At 39.9% G+C, this 20631-nt stretch overlaps 1 protein-coding gene across 1 annotated transcript in view; it reads left to right on the top strand.

Moving 5' to 3' along the window:
* Positions 1–20631, top strand: part of CSMD1 (CUB and Sushi multiple domains 1) — a 2060919-nt gene that overhangs the window by 1339901 nt on the left and 700387 nt on the right. The window contains 1 exon segment of the mRNA XM_038396611.2: positions 7134–7221. Within this exon segment, the coding sequence (XP_038252539.2) occupies positions 7134–7221 (88 nt within the window).

Genomic DNA, 20631 nt, shown 5'->3' with positions numbered 1-20631 from the left:
ATGACATTTAATAGTGAGAATGTAAGGTCATGCATTTAGGGATAAATAAAAAGGATTTTAGTTATAAGCTAATTTATAACTAAAGGGACACATCAATTAGAAGTAACAGAGGAGGAGAGGGACCTTGGAATATTGGTTGACCACAGGATGACTATGAGCCGCCAATGTGATATGGTCGTGAAAAAAGCTAATGCATCAGGTGAGGTATTTCCAGTAGAGATAAGAAGGTGTTAGTGCCATTATACTAAGCACTGGTGAGACCTCATCTGGAATACTGTGTGCAATTCTGGTCTTCCATGTTTCGGAAGGATGAATTCAAACTTGAACAGGTACAGAGAAGGGCTACTAGGATGATCTGAGGAATGGAAAACCTATCTTATGAAAGGAGACTCAAGGAGCTTGGCTTGTTTAGCCTAACCAAAAGAAGGTTGAGGGGAGATATGATTGCTGCCTATAAATATATCAGAGGGATAAATACCGGAGAGGGAGAGGAATTACTTAAACTCAGTACCAATGTGGACACAAGAACAAATGGATGTAAACTGGCCATAAGGAAGTTTAGACTTGAAATTAGATGAAGGTTTCTAACCATCAGAGGAGTGAAGTTCTTGAATAGCTTTCCAAGGGAAGAAGTGAGAGCGAAAGACCTATCTATCTTCAAGATTAAACTCGATAAGTTTATGGAGGAGATGGTATGATGGGATAACATGATTTTTGCAATTAATTGATCTTTAACTATTGATGGTAAATGGGCCCAATGGCCTGTGATGGGATGTTAGATGAGGTGGGATCTGAGTTACTACAGAGAATTCATTCCTGGGTACCTGGTTGGTGAATCTTGCCCACATGCTCAGGGTTCAGCTGATCACCATATTTGGGGTCGGGAAGGAATTTTCCTCCAGGGCAGATTGGAAGAAGCCCTGGGAGTTTTTTGCCTTCCTCTGTAGCATGGGGCATGGTCACTTGCTGGAGGATTCTTTGTACCTTGAAGTCTTTAAACCATGATTTGAGGATTTCAATAGCTCAGACATAGGTGAGAGGTTTATTGCAGGAGTGGGTGGGTGAGATTCTGTGGCCTGCATTGTGCAGGAGGTCAAACTAGATGATCATAATGGTCCCTTCTGATCTTAATATCTATGAGTCTATGAGTCTAACTGCGAGGGGCATCATGGGATAAAGGACAAAGGTGTCTGTTTGAAACATTTAACAAGTGGTGATGGAGGCTGGCATCATGGATCAATGGGAGGCTGAGGTCAACATTTTGGTACTGATTGAGAGATGCTAGCTAGATGGGATTAGGCCCTGAAAGGCTTTGAAAGTGAAAACTAGCATCTGATGTTTGATGTAATAGAGAAGGGGGAACTGGTGGAGGAATGTTAAGAGACAGATGACATAAACAGGTTAAGAGGATGATCTTTGCAGCAATATTCTGAATGGATGCAAGTGAGGCAAGACTCATTTATCAAGGCCAAATAAAAACATATTGTGGTAATCAAGATGTGAGATTATAAGAATTTTAGCATGTGGCTGAATAGAAAAGGCCATATCTTCTGATGCAGAAACAATAAGCAAGATTTAGACATAGCCTGGATGTGAGGTTCTAGAGAGATGTCATAGATGAAGATGATGACCATGTTAGACTTCTGTTTCAGGGAAGATAGTGGTGGTGTCCCAATGATTGTGGGGGAAGATAAGAAATTCTTAGTTAGGTCCACTTGTGTGTCTTTCAAAAGTTTTCAATAGAAGTGAGGTCAAAAATCTTGATGCTAAAGAAATAATTATTGGAAAATGGAGAGAAGTGTTGATAAAGGGCAAATTCTGGGTAAATACCACAATGTTAACAAGCAAAAGACTAGTAGTACATCTGAATATTAAAAGTTTATAGAGAAGCTTCAAGACATCTAAACTACTGAAGATAATCAATGGCTTGATTTAATTTGAGCAATTTGTTCTTCCTCCCCTCTCCCCCCCCCAACAACCTGTAAAGGTAAGATCAGACAAGCTTGTCTTGTGCAAGGAACAGGAGTTATTTTGTTATGACAATATATCATGCCTCTATAGACTGTAACAAGATCAAGATGTTTGATCTTCCCTAGTGGAAAACACAAAGTAAGAGCCTGGACCATGTTTAACAAATCCTGTACTGCAAGATGTGGTAGATCCCAAATGTATGATCCTTACCATATTTAAAGGAGCAGTACACCTCTGGATGAACACTGACCTGGATCCACCCTCACATAGAAGTACCTGTAAATGTGAGGAGAAAGGGCTGTGGAGAAGAGGAAAATTCTGGAATACTTCTCTTGTGAAGAACATTCATTTGGGGGTTAGGGAAAGTTCCATTTTAATTGACTAAGCAGTGGTTCTTTCACTAGAACATCCAAATCCCATAGAATCCTGAATAAGTCAAATGCCATCTGTATGAAGACACTGTGAACCTTTTGACTTGTGGTTTTCATCTTTGAACCACGCTCATTTGAAAGTGAAAACAGGCAAATTTTCACTAAAAATGTGATAGTATTTTCCAGAGGAAAATCAGATATTTAAAAAGTTATACATTTCCTGCGCATGAACATCAGGTTTTGTGTTGAAACATGCTTGGCCACTGTATAAATCCATGATACATCCACACCTTGAATACTGTGTAAAGTTCTGGTCACCCCAATCTTAAATTAATTAAATAAATAAATAAATATATTAGAAATGGAAAAGGTACAGAGAGGAGCAACAAAAATGAGTAGGAGTATGGAACAGCATCCACATGAGGAGAGATTAAAAAGACTGGGACTGTTCAGCTGGGAAGAGAGACAGCTGAGGGGTGGGGGATATGAATCATGAATGGTGTGAGAAAATGAACGAGGAAGTACTATTTACCCTTTCACATAACACAAGAAGCAGGGTCACCCAATGAAATTAATAGGCAGCAGATTTAAAACTAACAAAAGGAAGTACTTCTTCACACGACGCACAGTCAACCTGCAGAACTCATTGCCAGGGGATGTTGTGAAGGTCAAAAGAATAACTGGGTTCAAAAAGAATTAGATGAGTTCATGGAGAATAAGTCTATCAGTGGGTATTAGCCAAGATGGTCAGGAATGCAACCCCATGCTCTGGGTGTTCCTAAGCCTCTGACTACCAAATGCTGGGACTGGAGGATGGTGGGGGTGGATCACTGGAGGATGGGGGATTTCCCTGTTCTGTTCATTCCCTTTGAAGCATCTGGCATTGGCCACTGTTGGAAGACAGGATATTGGGCTAGATGGAACATTGGTCTGACCCAGTACGGCCTTTTTTATGAGGAAAATCAAGCCACTTTGTGGAGATGATATACAGTGAAACCATTTTGAACAATGAAATTACTTGGAGTAAAATTTCCAGCTTTTTAAAAAAATTATGTTTAGCTTGCTTATTTCAACACACTGCTAAAAATTAGTCCTCATTGCAAAGTACAAAAGATTCTCCATAATTACGGACCTCTGAACACAAACTTAAACCACCATACCACAGTGCTTATGATAAAGGTTTAAAGTGACTGAAAATACTATCTTGAGGTTTCCTACTTCTTACTCTTGAAAAATAGCTCTGTCAAATGTACAGCCTTGACAAATGAAAACATTTTTGGTCAGGGTTTTTTTTGCTTTTGTGTTTTATTTTCTGGCTGCTTAACCTTATATCTGAAAATAAAGCTTTCTGCTTTGCTATCAGCTTTAACGCTGTGGAATCAGAATTTGTTTGCCTGTTCTGTTGAGGATGTGGGGGACAGAATAGAATCCAGCTTACTCTAACATAGCTATAATGACATGTCTGTGCTTGCCAGAAGCTGGGAATGGGTGACTCGGAATGGATCACTTGGTGATTCCCTGTTCTGTTCATTCCCTCTGGGGCACCTGGCATTGGCCACTGTCAGAAGACAGGATCCTGGGCTAGATGGACCTTTGGTTTGACCCAGTAGGGCTGTTCTTATGACAGTAGTAAATACTTGACTTTATCAGAAACCTGAGAAAATATAAGAAGATTAGATATTGTTAGAAGCATATATGCAACAGGAAGTGGTTAATTTAGCAAGGGTAGTTTTCTTACTATAACCATGCTTTAAAATTGACTCTTGTAACAAACTTTTTGTATATATTTAGAGATGAACTCTTCTGAAAGAATAAATGTAGCTAGCAAAATTGAACTCTAAGAATAAATATTTTTGTTTATACACTAGTTTTTCTCATTCTTAATCACACTGCAGACATGAAATAATTCATATTCACGTAAGTAGTACTATTTAATAAGACTTATTTGTATAAATTAACTACTGGAGGATCAGGCCCTTAGCCTGGAAATGTTTCCTTGATCATCACCTTGGATAGAGAAAATGTTCACGTTGCATACACTAATATGGGAATACTGTGAGTCAGAAGCTCCAGAATTGGATTTTTACTCATAAAATTTGATTTATGTCACAATATACCAGGAAGGAACTTCCTTTAAGTTACTGTTATGTTTCACAGCTAGAAAGTTCATTTTTTTTAGCTGTATCCGGAAATACATCTCTCACATTATGATAATCTTTCATCAGCTGATTTTGAACATTTTTGGAACAGACATTATACTGTATCAGAGACAGAGAAAGGAGATAAATACAGTTTTTAACTCTGATAGGCTGGTGTGTGTTGCTATTTTCTATATCTTTAAAATCATTGCATCTCTGAGACAAGAATGGAGGTGATTCAGACGTTTAAATGTGCCATAATTATTGCAATTTTATCAGTTTTAGGGGGAAGCTATACTTGGGGCAAGCAATTCTGCACTTACAAGAGCTTTTTACTTAACTATATTTTTGTAGCACTGCAATGCCTTTTTTATATGAATTGATTTCCATGAGTATTTCTCATCTTGTATAAAGCTTTAGCTTTCAGATAAATTAATTGCCCATGATTCCGCTGGAACAGTCAGTCAGGATTTATAGCTCTTATCTTCTGATTATACATAACCTGTTTGTCACCATGCTTCTTCTATGCCACTTTATTCCATTCAAAAGCCTCTCACTGCTTGAGAAATTTACATCTAATCTCCCATCACCTCTCAATTGTAATGCTGTCTTCTGACATCTGTAATCCACTCAGGCCTGTCTAATTCATTCTGTGCTGCTAAAACATTCCAACTAACTACACTTTCTATATTCAGGAAGAGAGTACTACCTTAAGCTTAAAGGGTTTTCAGAGATTCTGAAGATGACATGTTTTTTTTTCCTTCCTCTATCCTTCATGGAGGGAAGCAAAGAAGAAACAGAAGGTGTATGTATGTGATAGACAGAGAGAGAGAGAGAGAGAGAGACTGAATGTATTTATATTCATTTTTGTGAGGGCCATAAACTGTAAAGGTATTTTGTATGCCATTTATCTGTATATTTGTAATCAATATAATATTTAAGCATAGTACATAAATAACTAAGAGTTACCACTTTCTAGATAGAAGATAAAAACATAATCACACACTTTACAAGTAAAATCAGAGTCTTAGTTTTGTGAGGATCATAACTTTATACAAATTTGTCTGTAACAGCTAAGACTAACACGGCTGCTACTCTGAAACCTGTAACAGCTGTGTGGGTGTGTGTGAGGGGAGAATACAGACTCTGTTCTACCTGATGTGGGGAAAGGGCACAATGGAGACTTCAAGCCACCTTAGCGCTTTTACATATTCCTGAGTTGGCCAGAAGTAAATCAATATACTATTCCACTAAACATGTGTTTCTAGTGGGGTCCCACAGGGATTGGTTCTTGGTCCTTTATCATTTAACTTTTTTATTAATTAACTGGATGGAAAACTTAAAAACACTGATAAGTTTGCAGATGACACAGAAATCGGAGGAGCAGTAAATAATGAGGCTATGTCACTGATTCAGAGTTATCTGGATTTCTTGGTATGCTGGCCTCATGCAAATAATATGCATTTTAATATGGCCTAATATATATATATCTAGAACAAAGACTGTAAATCCTACTTAAAAGATGGGGGACTCTAGCCTGGAAGAAGTACTCTGAAAAAGATTTGGGGCTCATGGTGGATAATGCAACACTCTGGCATTATCCTTGGATGCATGAATGGGGAATCTCTAGTACGAGTCAAGAGGTTATTTTATTTCTGTATTTAGCATTGGTGCAACTGTTGATGGAATACTGTGTCCATTTCTGGTTTCCACAATTGAAGAAGGATATTGATACATTAGAGAGGGTTCAGAGAAAAGCCACGAGAATGATTAAAAGATTAGAAAACATGCCTAGACTCAAGGAGCAAAATCTATTTACCTAAAAAAAAAGCTTAAGGAGCAACTTGATTGGCCTATAACAGGGGTTCCGAAACTTGGTTCACGGCTTGTTCAGGGTAAGACCCTGGCTGGCCGCGAGATACTTTGTTTACCTGAGCGTCCACAGGTACGGCCTCTTGCAGCTCCCAGTGGCCGCAGTTTGCCGTTCCTGGAAGCGGTGGCCCGGCCTGCGCTGCTTCCTGCAGCTCCCATTGGCTAGGAACAGTGAACTGTGGCTATTGGGAGCTGCGAGCAGCCCAGGTAAACCGTCTTGCAGCCCACCAAGGGCTTACCCTGAACAAGCCATGAACCAAGTTTGGGTACTCCTGGTCTATAAGTACCTATATGAGGAAAAATCCTCAGTCTAGCAGAGAAAGGTATAACACAATCCAATGGCTGGAAGTTGATGCCAGCCAAATTCAGACCAGGAATACTGTGTATATTTTTAATGGTGAGAGTAATTAATCATTGAAACAATTTATCATGGGTTGTGGTGGATTATCTGTCACAGACAATTTCTAAATCAAGATTGGGTGTTTTCTAAAATATAAACTTTAGGAATTATTTTGGGGAGGTTCTTTGGCCTATGTTATACAGGAAGGCAGGCTAGATTATCACAATAGGCCCTTCTGGCCTTGGAATCTATGAAACAAATGTATATTAAGATGCACTTTGTTGTCTTTATTTGTATTACCATCCTGAAAAATATACTGAGCATATAGATAATGTTCTTCCTGTAGAACTCCAAGTGTGGATGGCTGAAGAATCATTTACTTAGTTTTAAGACTAACTGTTCTTTTTGTTTCTTCTTCTTCTTTTTTAATTCTGACTGCAGTGAGTCAAGGTGGGGATGCAGTCACATCTGACATGTGTCCTGATCCCGGAATTCCTGATAATGGGAAGAGGGCAGGCTCTGACTTCAGGTAGGAATTGCACGTGTGTTGAAGTGGAAGGGGCTTTTAGGTGTAAGGTAAACTACAGATGGATGCAGTTTGCATAAAAGCTACAAAAGAGGCCATTTCTGAAAGTTGCTAGAAGAGGCTCCAATTCTTGCAGAGTTTGAGTTCTGTTTTTAGGTTTCTGGGAAATACAGTGCATTATGGTGGACATTTTGTAGAATATACCTAAGTGTCCCCATTGTAAATGGAAAGGAACACTGTCAGCGCCCACAGCTTGGTCTTTGCTAGAAGTTAGAATCAAGTAGTGTCCTCCAGGTTTTAAATGCTACTTAACAACACAAAAGATTAATTATCATTCAATGGATTGTCAAGAAATATTGTACTTCCCACTTCAGCTTCACTAAAACTATTTTTAAAGATAAATACTACTTCACAAAAAGCCGAAGGAACTCACACAAACACCAAAAACATGCTTTTAACTCTGTTGATATTAGTGACACTGATAGACTGATAAAGCAAACAAAGCCTCTATCATAGGGCAGCCCCGCCTGGAACACCCATTGTGGCAAGCCACTGAATGACACATGTGCTCAGTCTTCCCTCTCTGGTAACCCAATATCTTCACTTCAGGATCTTCTCTTTCAATAATGCCCCTTCTTGGGGCTGGTTTATTGTTAAAACCTCATACAAAAATTGTCCATAATAAAGGTCCCAGCATAAAATCAATTCATTACTCCAAGTACAAATTTAAGTTCAGTTCACATCTCGTCCCACAGTACCCCATATATCACAGCCTGGCACCTTTGACCATGTCAAGACTCTGTCAGTCTTCTTCTGTCCCTGGACAGCTACCCCAGTCCTTCCAGCTGAAGTGCAACTCCGGTTTTCCCAATGGGAACCCCCACAGCCTCTTTGCTGGGAGCAGCCTTGCCAGGACAGCATTCCCACTCTCCTCGACCCTGTCATAGTTCCTATGGGTTCAGGTCTCCTGTCCCAGAGACATCAATAGGCAAGTTCCTCTGCTGCTCCCTTGTCTTGGCTCCAGCTCTTTGGCTTAGAGCCAGCAGGCAAATCCTTCTGCTGTTCCATGACCTTCATCCTTCTGGGCCTGGCTTGGGGATACCTCTCTTGTTGTGTTCCTGCCATTAGCCTTCCCCTGGGACCACAATCAATCTCCTGACTCTGGTAGCTCTCACCTCCTGTCCTTCTCCTGGTTGACCCAGGCCCTGACTCCCTGGATGCCTCCAGCTCAGTAGGTCTCACCACCTAGAGCTCTTTTAAGCTCAGTTAATTGGTGAGTACTGATAAAGCATGGGTGCATTGGTCTTGCTCCCTCTGAAAGGGGCCGTGTCACCCTGTGACAATGACCGTAAGGGGGAGGAGAGCTCCAATTTTAAGGAAAAATACAAAAATGTATATTGCACATATAAAATAAACATGAAAGAAGCTGCAATTATTTCAATTTCTTATCTGCAATCCTCCCATTAACTAACTCTTCTAAAGCAGCTTTGACTGAGATGTACTTTTCTCACCCTGCTGTGCATGCAAAGGATAGAGAAGTGGAATGGGAAACGATGTGAAGGGAAAGAAGATAGTGGGGAGTGGATGAGAAAACTGGTAAGGTAAAGCTACTGGGAAGGTCAGGCAACATAGTAGGATGAGTGTTTGGGACATTCCACTATGAAAACTTGTAAGTGACTGTACTATACAGTTACTTCTACATAATAGTTATAGGTTTATCATAAAATGGATACTATAATTTAAAATACAATACATTAAAAATTAAACAAATCTGGTTGATTATTTCAATCAGCCAAAACCAACCAACCAAACCCCCTGCCCCAAATAGTGTTTTTACCACTTAAAGGGACAAGAGCCAAAGGCTGTATGATGTTCATTACAGACTTTGTTTCTATTGCTTTTACCTGGAAGGTGCTCAGATTCTAAGTTGCTAGGCAGAAAAAGTAGTTTCAGGAACTATAACTATCCCTTTCTGTCCAGAGTGGGTGGGATTTTTTTGTTATTTGGGGGTGTGTGTGGGGGGGGTTGGCTTTACAATCCTTGTTTTACCATTTTTAAAAATATTTTTCTCCTCTGTTGCTATGTGAAAGATCCCCCACAAATATGTTTCAAGACTGCCTCTGCAGGGCAAATATTAAAGCTGACAATATCCTAAGTCTTGTCAAGTACACAGAGTATAGTGTGACAGTATAGAGAAGCTCTTCCATTTTTCTTCAGTTATAGTTGTGTTAGTCCTAACCATCTCAGGTAAAATATCTGTAAACAGAAAAGTTCATTTTAAGATTTTAATCAAGTGAAGTGAAGCTCATTGTTACCATTTTGTTGAATATTATAGATTGAAAAAATCTGATATAGTGGAAACAAACATATTCTTTGAGTGCTTGCTCATGGCCATTCCATGTTAAGTGTGTGTGTTGCCACATACACCGGTACCGGAAATTTTTCCCTCAGCAATATCCGTAGGGGACCAGCTCTGGCACCCTCTGGAGTGGCAGTCACATGGAACCCTCAGTTCCTTTTTGCTGCCAGTGATGGTGCTGGAACGTCTTCTGCTTTGGTTAGCATTGTTTTATTCTCCGTTCTTGCGAACTTTGTAAAACCTGTAATATAGTTGAGTATAGTTAGTAGTTGAATTAGTTATCCTAATAGTAGTTCCTAAAGTCTTCATTAGTCCTAAACGGGACTTAGCCTGGGGACCGGGCATGCCCTGGTTCCCAGGCTTTAAGCCCTGTGATCATTGCAAACAGCCAAAGCCCATCAGCGATCCACATAGTAGCTGCCTAAGGTGCTTGGGCGAAGGGAACATAAGCAACAAATGTCGTCTTTGTAAGTCCTTCAAACCCAGGACAAAAAAGGAGCGGGACAATCACTTTAAAGCACTCCTGATAGAGTCAGAACTCACCCCAGCATTGGAGCAACAGTCTGACTTGGCACTGAGCCCTGCAGCGTCAGTGCGCAGTGCTCAGCCAGTGCTGTCCACAAGCCAGCACCAATCCTGGTGGTGCTGTTTGGCCCAGCAACAGCACCAAAGATATTTACACACTGCAAGTCGGTGATGGTGGCTTCCTCAGGCACCAGGGTATCCAGATATATCCGTACCTCGATGGTAAAGGGCAGCTCCTTGTCTTAGGTCCAAAAGGATGTTGTGGTACTGCAAGCCATGTGCTGCTCTCTGGGCCTATTGGTGAATGACAAAAAGTCTACATTAGTTCCAGTACAAAGTATAGAATTCATTGGGGCAGTGCTTGACTCGAACTGTGTGAGAGTGTTCCTGCCATTAGGAAGGTTTTGGACATTGACAGACCTTATTACAGACGTGTCCACGTTCCCCCTGACTACAGCCAGGGTCTGCCTGCATCTGCTGGACCACGTGGCAACTTGCACATACGTTGTCCACCATGTCAGGCTCTGGATGCAGCACCTGAAGTAATGGCGATGGTCTATTCCCAGTCCAGGGATCACCTGGAAAAGATCATTACCATCCCCCCGGTGATACTCACCTTGTTGTGATGATGGATCGATCGTGAGCCAGTCCTAGAGGGAGTTCCGTTCAACAACCCTCCTCACTCTATCGAGTTGTTATCAGACACCTCAGACCTCAGCTGGGATGTGCACCTTGGAGATCTCCAGAACTAGCATATGTGGTAGGAGATGGCACTACACATAAACATCAAAGAACTCAGAGCAGTCTGCTGCTATCGGGAAAGGTGGTGAGAGACCTAATGGACAACACAACCTTGATGGTCTACATCAACAGGCAGGTGGGAGCATGCTTGTCAGCTCTCTGCCAAGAGGCACTCCATCTCTGGAACTTCTGCATCGACCACGAGATCCACCTGGAGGCTTGTCTCCTCCCTGGCATCAAGAGCATGCTAGAGAATCACCTCAGCAGGGCCTTCTCCTCTCACCAAGAGTGGTTGCTCCATCTGGAAGTAGCCTACATGATCTTCCAGAGGTGGGAAACTCCAAGTGGACCTGTTCACCACCAGGCAAAACAGAAAATGTCATTGGTTTTGTTCTGGGCAAGGACTCCCTCTCCGATGCCTTCCTCATGTCACGGTTGGGGAGCCCGATATACGCGTTCCCTCTAATTTCACTCATCACCAAGGTCCTGGCAAAGATAGAGAGACAGGGTACAGGTCATCATGATTGCCCTGGCTTGGCCTTACCAGAACTGGTCCAGCGCTCTCATGAACCTAACAGTGGCTCTTCCGTGGCTCCTGCCCAACCAACTGGACCTGTTGTCACAGAACCACAGTCAGCACTTACACCCCAACCTTGCGTCCCTCCACCTCTTGGCATAGATGGTGCATGGCTGAACCCGGAGCAGACCTGTTCAGAGGTGGTCCAACAGATCCTTCTGGAAAGTAGAAAGCTCTCAACCTGATTGACTTACCTGGCCAAGTGGATGAGGTTCTCACACTGGGTGGAATCTCTCCCTTGCGCTCTTCCATACAGTCTGTCTTAGACTATCTGCTTCATTTGAGGAAGTAGGGCCTGGCACATTCTTCCATTAGAGTGCTTCTCACGGTCATATCTGCTTTTCACCCACCGATCCAAGGCCAGATGGTGTCTTCCCATGACATGAAAGTTAGATTCTTGAGAGGACTCGAGAGACTCTTCCCACAGGTACAGACCCCTGTCCCGCAGTAGGATTTTAACTTGGTCCTATCTAGGCTCACGGGCCCACTCTTTGAGCCACTGGGCTCCTTCTCCCTTTCCCACCTGTCAAGAAAATTGCTTTCCTGGTGGTGATGACAGTGATGAGATGAGATTAAAGCCTGGACCTCAGAACTGCCCTACACGGTCTTCTACAAAGACAAAATTTAGCTGTGGCCCACCCGGTCTTCCTGCTGAAAGTGGTGTCTACCTTCTATATGAACCAGGACTGCTTCTTCCCAGTGTTCTGTCCCAAACCACACAAGACCAGTGAAGAGAGGTTTCTTCACACGCTGGACGTCTGAAGGGCCTTGGCTTTTTACCTAGAAGGTACCAAGCCTTTCCAGGAATCAACTCAGCTCTTCATCGCTACAGCAGATAGGATGAAGGGCCTTCCAGTGTCTTTGCAGAGGATTTCCAATTGGATTACCTCTTGCATAAGGACCTGTTATGACCTGGCGGGGGTCCCACTGCAGCCGATTGTCAGAGCCGACTTGACTAGTGCTCAGGCATCTTCGGTGGCCTTCCTGGCACACATCCCTATCCAAGACATCTGTAAAGCCACTATGTGGTCCTCTGACCACATGTTCACAATGCATTATACCATCACTCAGTAGCCCAGAGACTACGCTGGGTTCGGCAGAGCTGTTTTGCAATCTAGACGTTCGTGAACTCCTATCCACCTCCAGGGTTACTGCTTGGGAGTCACCTAATATGGAATGGAGCAAGGACTCGAAGAAGAAAAGACAGTTAACTTTTCTGTAATTGGTGTTCTTTGGGATGTGTTGCTCATGTCCATTCCCATGACCTGTCCTTCTTCCCCACTGTTGAAGTTTCCGGCAAGAAGGAACTGAGGAGGTGGGGAGCCAGTGGCACCCTTTATACTGCACCATGCAGGTGGTACTCCAGGGGGCACCAGAGCTGGTCCCCTATGGATACTGCTGAGGGAAAAGCTTCCGGCACCGGTGCATGTGGCGAGTACACACACCTAATATGGAATTGACATAAGCAACACATCTTGAAGAACACCAGTTACGGAAAAGGTAACTGTCTTTTTCAGTACTTTTTTTTTAATATACTGCCTCATTGATGTATTGGAACTGCAAATATACATTGTTTTATTACTTTCATCTAAGTGGTCCAATTTGCCTTGCTAATCAATCCCTATGTCAAAAGTGTTTCAATAGTTCTTTAGCACCCCAATGCTTATTAGTGCTATGAGTTATTGAACAAAGAAACTGCCCTACAGTATTCCCTGTATAATTTTCCTTTTAGATGGATAAAGGCTAATTGAATTACGTGTACAGTGTAAGAAATTTAGGTCAGGACCTCTATCAATATATATGCATGTTTCTCCTCTAGACAGTATTCAAAGGAGGTCATTTCTAGTTTTTGTGGTACCCTGACTAATACAAGGCATGAAATCCTCCTGCAGGCTATTGTGATTCACGTTGTATATGAGTGTAGGAAGGTTCGGCAGCTGAACGGGTCAGAAGTGATTAATTTGAAGGGTTATTATGTTGCCTCAATTCACAGGGGAGATTTTCATAAACTAGGATAATATGGGCCCCTGCATTTCTTCTTTCAAGATGTGCATGTGGTCCTCGGGCTGTTGGGTGAACAAGATTAAGAAAAGACAAACACTACTGCAAAGACACAGTACATACTTAATACATGTTTAGGGCCAATTTTGTCTCAAAATTTGGTAGCTTAACTGATAAACAGTTAAGTTAAAATTGTTAAAAAAACTATTAGTTTTTTCTCATTAAAGTGTCTGCTAACTATTATTTGCCGGTCTAAACACGCATTTGCAATTTAGTTAAGGACCCAATCTGGAACTTGACATCTGAAATGTATTTTATTTCAAGGAATTTAGAAAAGACCAATGTGAATAATACCTTGGTCTTAAATAGTGCCTGTTGTACCTGGGGAGGGAAGGATCAAGAGGAAAAGGACAGGAAGTAGAGGATCATGTTGGAAGCTTTAAAAGTATTTTAGATAGAGAGAGATCTCAATGTCCAGAAAATAAAAAAATAATACACAAAGCCCCCACCATTGGTAAATTAATCTGAGTAGTAGTAGAAAAACAAGAGACTTCTTGTTCTTACCATGGTTGAAATATAGGCTTGTTGATACTCCCGAACTTCAAGACATCTCTAAAGTCATGGTCAACTTATGTCAGTCAAATGAAATGTCAGTCTCCTCTCATTACACTGTATTTATATCAAATAATGTTGACAGCACACTGTTTGTTCCTTTAAGGGAAAATTTCTACATTATCTCATTTATTCATTACATGGAATTGTGAGGATTTAGATTTAAAATAAACAACTATTGGAAACTATTAGTTAAAAATATACATAGTATCAAGATATAGGCTTGACATTTTTAAGACAATATGTTAAATGAATTGGCCATGATTTTTGAGACTTAGTCAACCAAAGAAACTAATATTTATGTAATGCACATGTTTCTACCAAAACAAAACAATTCTATGTATTAATTTCTGAAGCAAAAGATTTGTAGCATTAAAATTCCACCTGTTCTGCTGGGGAATTCCTTTCTCTTTCATGAAAATTCCATTGAATACTTGGAGAACAAGAAGTTCCTGTTTAAAAAAACAAAACACTAACTTCCTAAAGTCCATTAAGAAATGTAAGGCTCTAAAACTGTAAATTAACTATCAGTACTTCAAGGATTTATTCATATTCCTTATATTACATCCTCTGACTAGTCCCATTGACTTCAGCAGCGACTGCTCATAGGGTGACTTCAGCAGAGCCAGGATTTCAATGGGACTTTTGCCATTGACCTCAATAGAGCCAGGATTTCATCCACTTGGGTAAAGTTAAACATGTCTCTTGCAGTATCAAGGCCTATGTTTGCAAATTGTGTTCATCTTCTTTGAGGCTGGTTTTAAAATAATGGTTGCCCCATCACAAGAACAATTGCTATTCATTTCATAAGCCTACTGAACACACAGAGCCATGTGTCATGGTAAATGCACTACTGAACTAGTTTGCTAATGTACTACCATCTCAAAACCCCCTGCACAGGCATGCACAATTTCACCTTGCTTATGTTATGTCTGCAGGACAGGTACGGTTACTAAATATCACTGACACCTGGGGTTAATGTGGTATGCGCTAATTTAAGCCTTTCACGGATTTCACTGCTCTTTGGGGACACATTTTAAACACTTTTTAAAATGTTTAACTTTTTATGTACACATTTTTCTGATCATTTTCATATTTAAGCCTATAAACAAAGAAAAGAACTTCATTTGAAAAGTACATCTAAGGTTTTGCATTGGGACATATTAATTGGGAAAGTTTGAGAAAATAAATCTTCCTTGCTATTTTAATTTTCAGTGGATTATTGCAATAAATATAGTTAACTGTCTTTATCATTCCACTTGTTAGATGTTTGTTTGACTCTTGGGTATAATATCATCAAAACACTATAGCTCTATTACAGGCATGAAATACTCCATAGAATGACTTTTTTTTTTCCAAAATAGATAAATGGAAACATTACGAAAACAAAATGTAATGTTCTGTAACTGTTAAATATCCATCTTAACCCAAAATATGTGAGAGTTCCTTCTGAATTTACTTAGTAAGACATGAGTTCAGGTTCTCTGTTTTTACTTATGATAGCTGTTGAAGTTTTAATGGGACTGCATTCTGACTAAGATATTATTCAATGTAAGTAAGAGTCAAAGACTCAGGCCATGTTTAGGGCTAAATCCTGATTCCAATTATTTCAATGGGAAGTTTGCCTGTAACTTCAATGGGATTAAGATTTTGCTCCTAATATGTCCTTATTATGAGCCTCTTACTCACAACAGTGAGCAGTCAGTGAAATTGCTTGTCTGTAACTGCACTTCAGTGTGAGTAAGGGGTTCACAAACATGCACTCTAAGTTCCAAGGGGTTAGTCTATTCTGGAGACAATATAAAAATGGCACCTTCTGACTCAGATCTACATCCTTGATTCATATCAGACAGCTATAATGGCAAATGATACATTCTTTCCTATATCCTGATAGGCCTCTGAAGCATGTGGAGTTATGACAGAATGAGCTAGATTCTATTTTCTGCATATTCGTCAACAGAACTGTTAAATAGTTCCATTTGCAGGATAAAATTCTGCCCTAAATTCTGCCCTGTGTGAGCAACCACACAGAAGACTTGTAATCTCAAATTCTGTCACACTTATTCATGATGTGAATGTTCTCTTCTGTTCTTCCTCCCTGCTCCTCACGAACGTGCTGGCTGAGATAGCTGGCCTGGTACACAGGATGTTTCGTGTACTGCATGCTGGGTAATAACATGAGGACTTCCAACTTTCTTAAACTAAACTGTCTCTTTTTAAAAAGAACTATTTACAGAGGTGCTGCAACTGTAACTAACATTCTAGTCACAGCCTGTCACACACTGACTTTATGGTACCATCTCCAAAATCTTCCCTCCTCCAACTTGTGCTCCTCCCTCCATATTCCATGCAGCTTGCTATCAGTGGAGAAGTTAGCTCCTCCACATATAGGAAGGAAGTAACTAATTCCTTCCCAGTGCAATGGAAGAATCAGAGAGGAATTGTGCCTCACATTGTAACCTTACAGAAACACAAAAAAATGTGTACATGTAACTCTAGGCAGAATATTGTCTGCCAAATCGTTATTGGAAATGGGGTTGTAACAAAGGATTAACTCAATTTGACTATGAGATCCTAAGCTGTATACAGTTGGTGGGGAAAAATAAAACCCATCATTCTCCTACATGGCCTTGTACTTGTAAATTGAGAATTTCATCCTAAAATAATTGAGACAATAAATATGGTCCCCCACTATTCCACAGTGCCATTTTTAGAGGGCCACTTTTCAGAGTGGAACCAAATTTTAAGCAAATTGATTATGAAAAAAGTTATTTCCTTTCAAACCACTGATAGTAGTAATAATAATATCAAAAGTGTGGTTCTAATATTTCACTCTTAGCTTCAGTTTATCTAAATATTCCAGTTCTAACTTTATGGTAAGATTATTTTGCCATAATTATCAGTCAACCCAGATAATCTCTTTATATGGGGGAGGAAGGATGCTTTTGTGTTTGAGGCATTGCACTTGGACTCAGGAGATCTAAGTTCAGTTTCTGGCTCTACCAGAGATTTCTTATATGAGCACTTATTTTTTCTGTGTCTCAGTTCCCCGTGTATAAACTGGGGATAATAGGAATCACCCTGGAGAGGAAGCATGCACGTGTACAGGGCATTAATGCTTCTCCCAAGCTGCCACATTGTGCTCCAGAATGTAAGCTTTCATTTTTTTAGAAAAGGAACACTCTAGCACTTATGATAGGGAGAAAATCTTCAAAATATGATCCATGTGTCATCTCTCTCTGAGTCTGCTGAGATCCTGAAACAATAGCTCTGAGGAATGTATTGCCCCATTCATCTCAAACAAATGTTAATGCAGAACCTAATGATCACTTAAATGCCAATATTGTTAACTACTTCACTCTAATCAAAGCATGTGAAAAGTGAGGAGGAGGATCATATTATAAAGATTTATACTATGAGTAATGTATTATTTTGGCACCACAATTGTCTTGAAGTTACCACCATTAGCTGTTTTTTTAACTCAAAAAGGAGTCAATTCCAAAAAGTCTACTACTGTAATGCCAGGGAGGCCTCTGAGCTTTACCTAGCTGGAGCCAGGCCTAAGGAACCCAACAAGCCTATGTGTGTATTTGAATCTCACCAAAGGGAAGCTAACCTTAAGGAACCACAGAGCAGTAATCATATTTTAAACATCTGCTGTAAGTGAATGGTGTCTCTGGTGAAAGGAACGCCTTTTGTGGATGAAGCTTTATTTGTGGGTGGACCATGCTACTTCTATCTTACACTCCTCCACATTTGACCTTGAGGAGATAATACTCTGCTATCTAACAGGACTGTTGTAAGGATAAATCCATTCATGTTTTTTAAGGTACTCCGATAGTACAGTGAGTAGCATATAACCACCTGTACATAAAAAATCATATATTAGTGCATTCACTCATTCATCATTCATTTATCCAAAGTCCTATTTTTCTGAATGTCTTAAAGTCTCCCCAGTTGTAGCCAGTAGGATTATGAGGGGACCAAGATTATTCCATGTCTCCTAAATGTTTACTTCTCACCTGCAAACAGCATGAAACCAATACTATTATGTATATTAGGACTCCCTTTTAATGGCTACATAAAGGAGCTGCTTTATATATACAAAAATAAAAAAAAATCAATTGGATTTTTTCCATCTGTGTAATAACACATATAGCTTTTCTCTTAGGAAAAATAATGCTGTTCTTTGCTTCACACTGATTTTAGAAAAAAAATGAAATATTTTGTGAAGAATAAAAGAAAGGCAATATGTTTTTGTAGTTTCAAGTAAAGATCTGAGAAGCTGCTATTGCACTTATCAGGAGAATGATGACTGTGGATATTATGCTGAGCTGCAATATGTGAAAAGGCACATTATTCAACAGCTTCCCAACACTGCATAAAGACACTTAGTGATTTAGATTGATGGAAAGGGAGAGGGTTCATTTTCAAGTCAGCCGAGACACTGCTGATTCAGTGGTGACAAGTCCTTTGACAAAGGTTTCATAGTTTTAAACATAATAATGACACTCTAATATTACAATATCATCTTGTAATGCTTTGTGTATTGTAGTGCTTTGTGATTTTCACCTGTTAGTTCCTTCCTCAAGCATTAAATTAATGCTCAGCCTTGAACTCCCACCATATTTTCCTCTGATTTTAATATTTGTTTAATGAAAACAGAATCAATTCAATATTGAGTCAATTACAACTTTTTTTTTGTGGGAAGTGGCAACTTATCTAATTATTTTAAAAATTAAAAAAAATGAAACATACAATGGATTTAATAAATAAATTCCCATGTTCCTTAATTCACATGAGGCTTTGTGGAATCTGGGGTGGAGGGCATAATGTTTCATATTTTTTCCTATGAAAATTTTAAAACAAAAATGTTCTGATTTTTTTTCCTGAGAAAATTATGAAACAAAACTTGTTCAGGTTTTTTTCTAAGAAAATCTTATTGTATTGTTTCTCTTTTTCATGAATCTTTTCGTGTCTAGCTTCAATTCGAAATTTTTGTTTTGATTCAAATCCAAATTGAAATTTCAAAAAGGGGTGGTAAAGGGGAGAGAAAAACCTCGCAATTATTCTCCCTCTACAGCCCCCCTCAGTGGTAAAAGTGTGGGGAGGGAGGGGAGAAATTTGGAACTTGCCTACTATTGATTTTTTTTAACTCTCATCGTAACAATAAGCCTATATAATTTAACTGTGTTTTGAGAGGTTGACATAAAATACATGACTTTGACAGGTAAGGGTGTGTAGGAAGTGGGGGTGTGAAATATTCTTTTAGATTGTGACAAAATTGTCAAGATTTTGATTGCCTTCTGTGACCCCCTCCCCTCCAACCTCCATGGGAATCATGACCTGCAAGCTGAGAAACACTGAGCTAGATAAATTTCATATGTAGTGATTCTTTTACTCATGCTTGAAATACAGTGGCTGTTGAACACTATACAGCAAGATTACACAATATGTTAGTGCAGGAACAAAGAATACAACAACCAGTAGAAACTCTTAGGTGTGGAAAAAAGTACAGGTAGACAGAGTGTTTTAATTACATAGTATATTTACATTGTTTTGAAAGGCTGAGTTTAAGATAAACTTCACAATGGAATATTTATAATATATTCTACATTAGAACTGGCTAGAACCCAAAATTCCATGAGAAATTTAATTTTTCCCCTTTCTGAACAGGAATACATATCAAAATGTGGACATTTTCCATGGAATGAAATTCCAACACTTCATTCTGGAAAAATAAAAAAAAATACTGCTCTTCAACCTTTCACTTTGTTTCAAAAAGTTTAAATTTATTTAGTTTTAACTTTTTTGACTCAACTATTCTATTTGCATTAAGACTAGGTTATATCGTCTAAGTGAAATATTTCTACATTATCAAAATTAATCATTTCAATAATTTTTCATTGAAAATTTCGATGAAAACCATATGTTCCCACAAAATGTTTCATCTTAATTGAATCAGCCTTTTCTGATGGGAAAACATATTGTTAGAAATGTTTTCAAGTAGCTATCTTTCATAGTATTTCAGGATGTAACATTAAAGTAGTAGCGATATTGCCATAGCTGCTTTATGCCCCAAACTGCCCCTCATATACCTTTCAGACTTTATTGTTACAGTTCTGTGCCAGTGCTTAGTAGGACCTTTAAAATATCTAGATATTTTATCTGATACTGAAGTAAAAGTTCTTTAGGCTGTTGTCTAGACCATATGCATTAGCTCTGAAGTTACTTATATAGTAAGTTTTCTCCATGTATAGTAACAGTCAGGGGTGAAAATAACATAAAAGACTTACCGGTATGGGGGCCCGACTCCGGGCCCCCAGAAGGGGCAGGGCCTTGGGTGGAAAGGGTAGGGCTGGGGGTCAGCCTCCCCCGGCCAGCCCTTTTGTGCTGCTAGGCCCCGAACTGCCCAAGGCTCCGGCAGTGATTTAAAGGACCTGGGGCTCTAGTCAGTGCTGCAAGCCCTGAGTCCTTTTAAATTGCTAGGCCCTGGGGCAGCTGCCCCTTTTGCCCCCCTCTGTTGGCAAAAGGGGCAGCGTACAGGCCCGTACCGGCAGCCACTTCTTATCAGTATGCTGTAGCGGCCTGTACCGGC

This window comes from Dermochelys coriacea, chromosome 3 (assembly GCF_009764565.3).
Source record: "Dermochelys coriacea isolate rDerCor1 chromosome 3, rDerCor1.pri.v4, whole genome shotgun sequence".
Lineage (NCBI taxonomy): Eukaryota > Metazoa > Chordata > Testudines > Dermochelyidae > Dermochelys > Dermochelys coriacea.
This window is presented reverse-complemented; position numbering and strand designations above follow the sequence as displayed.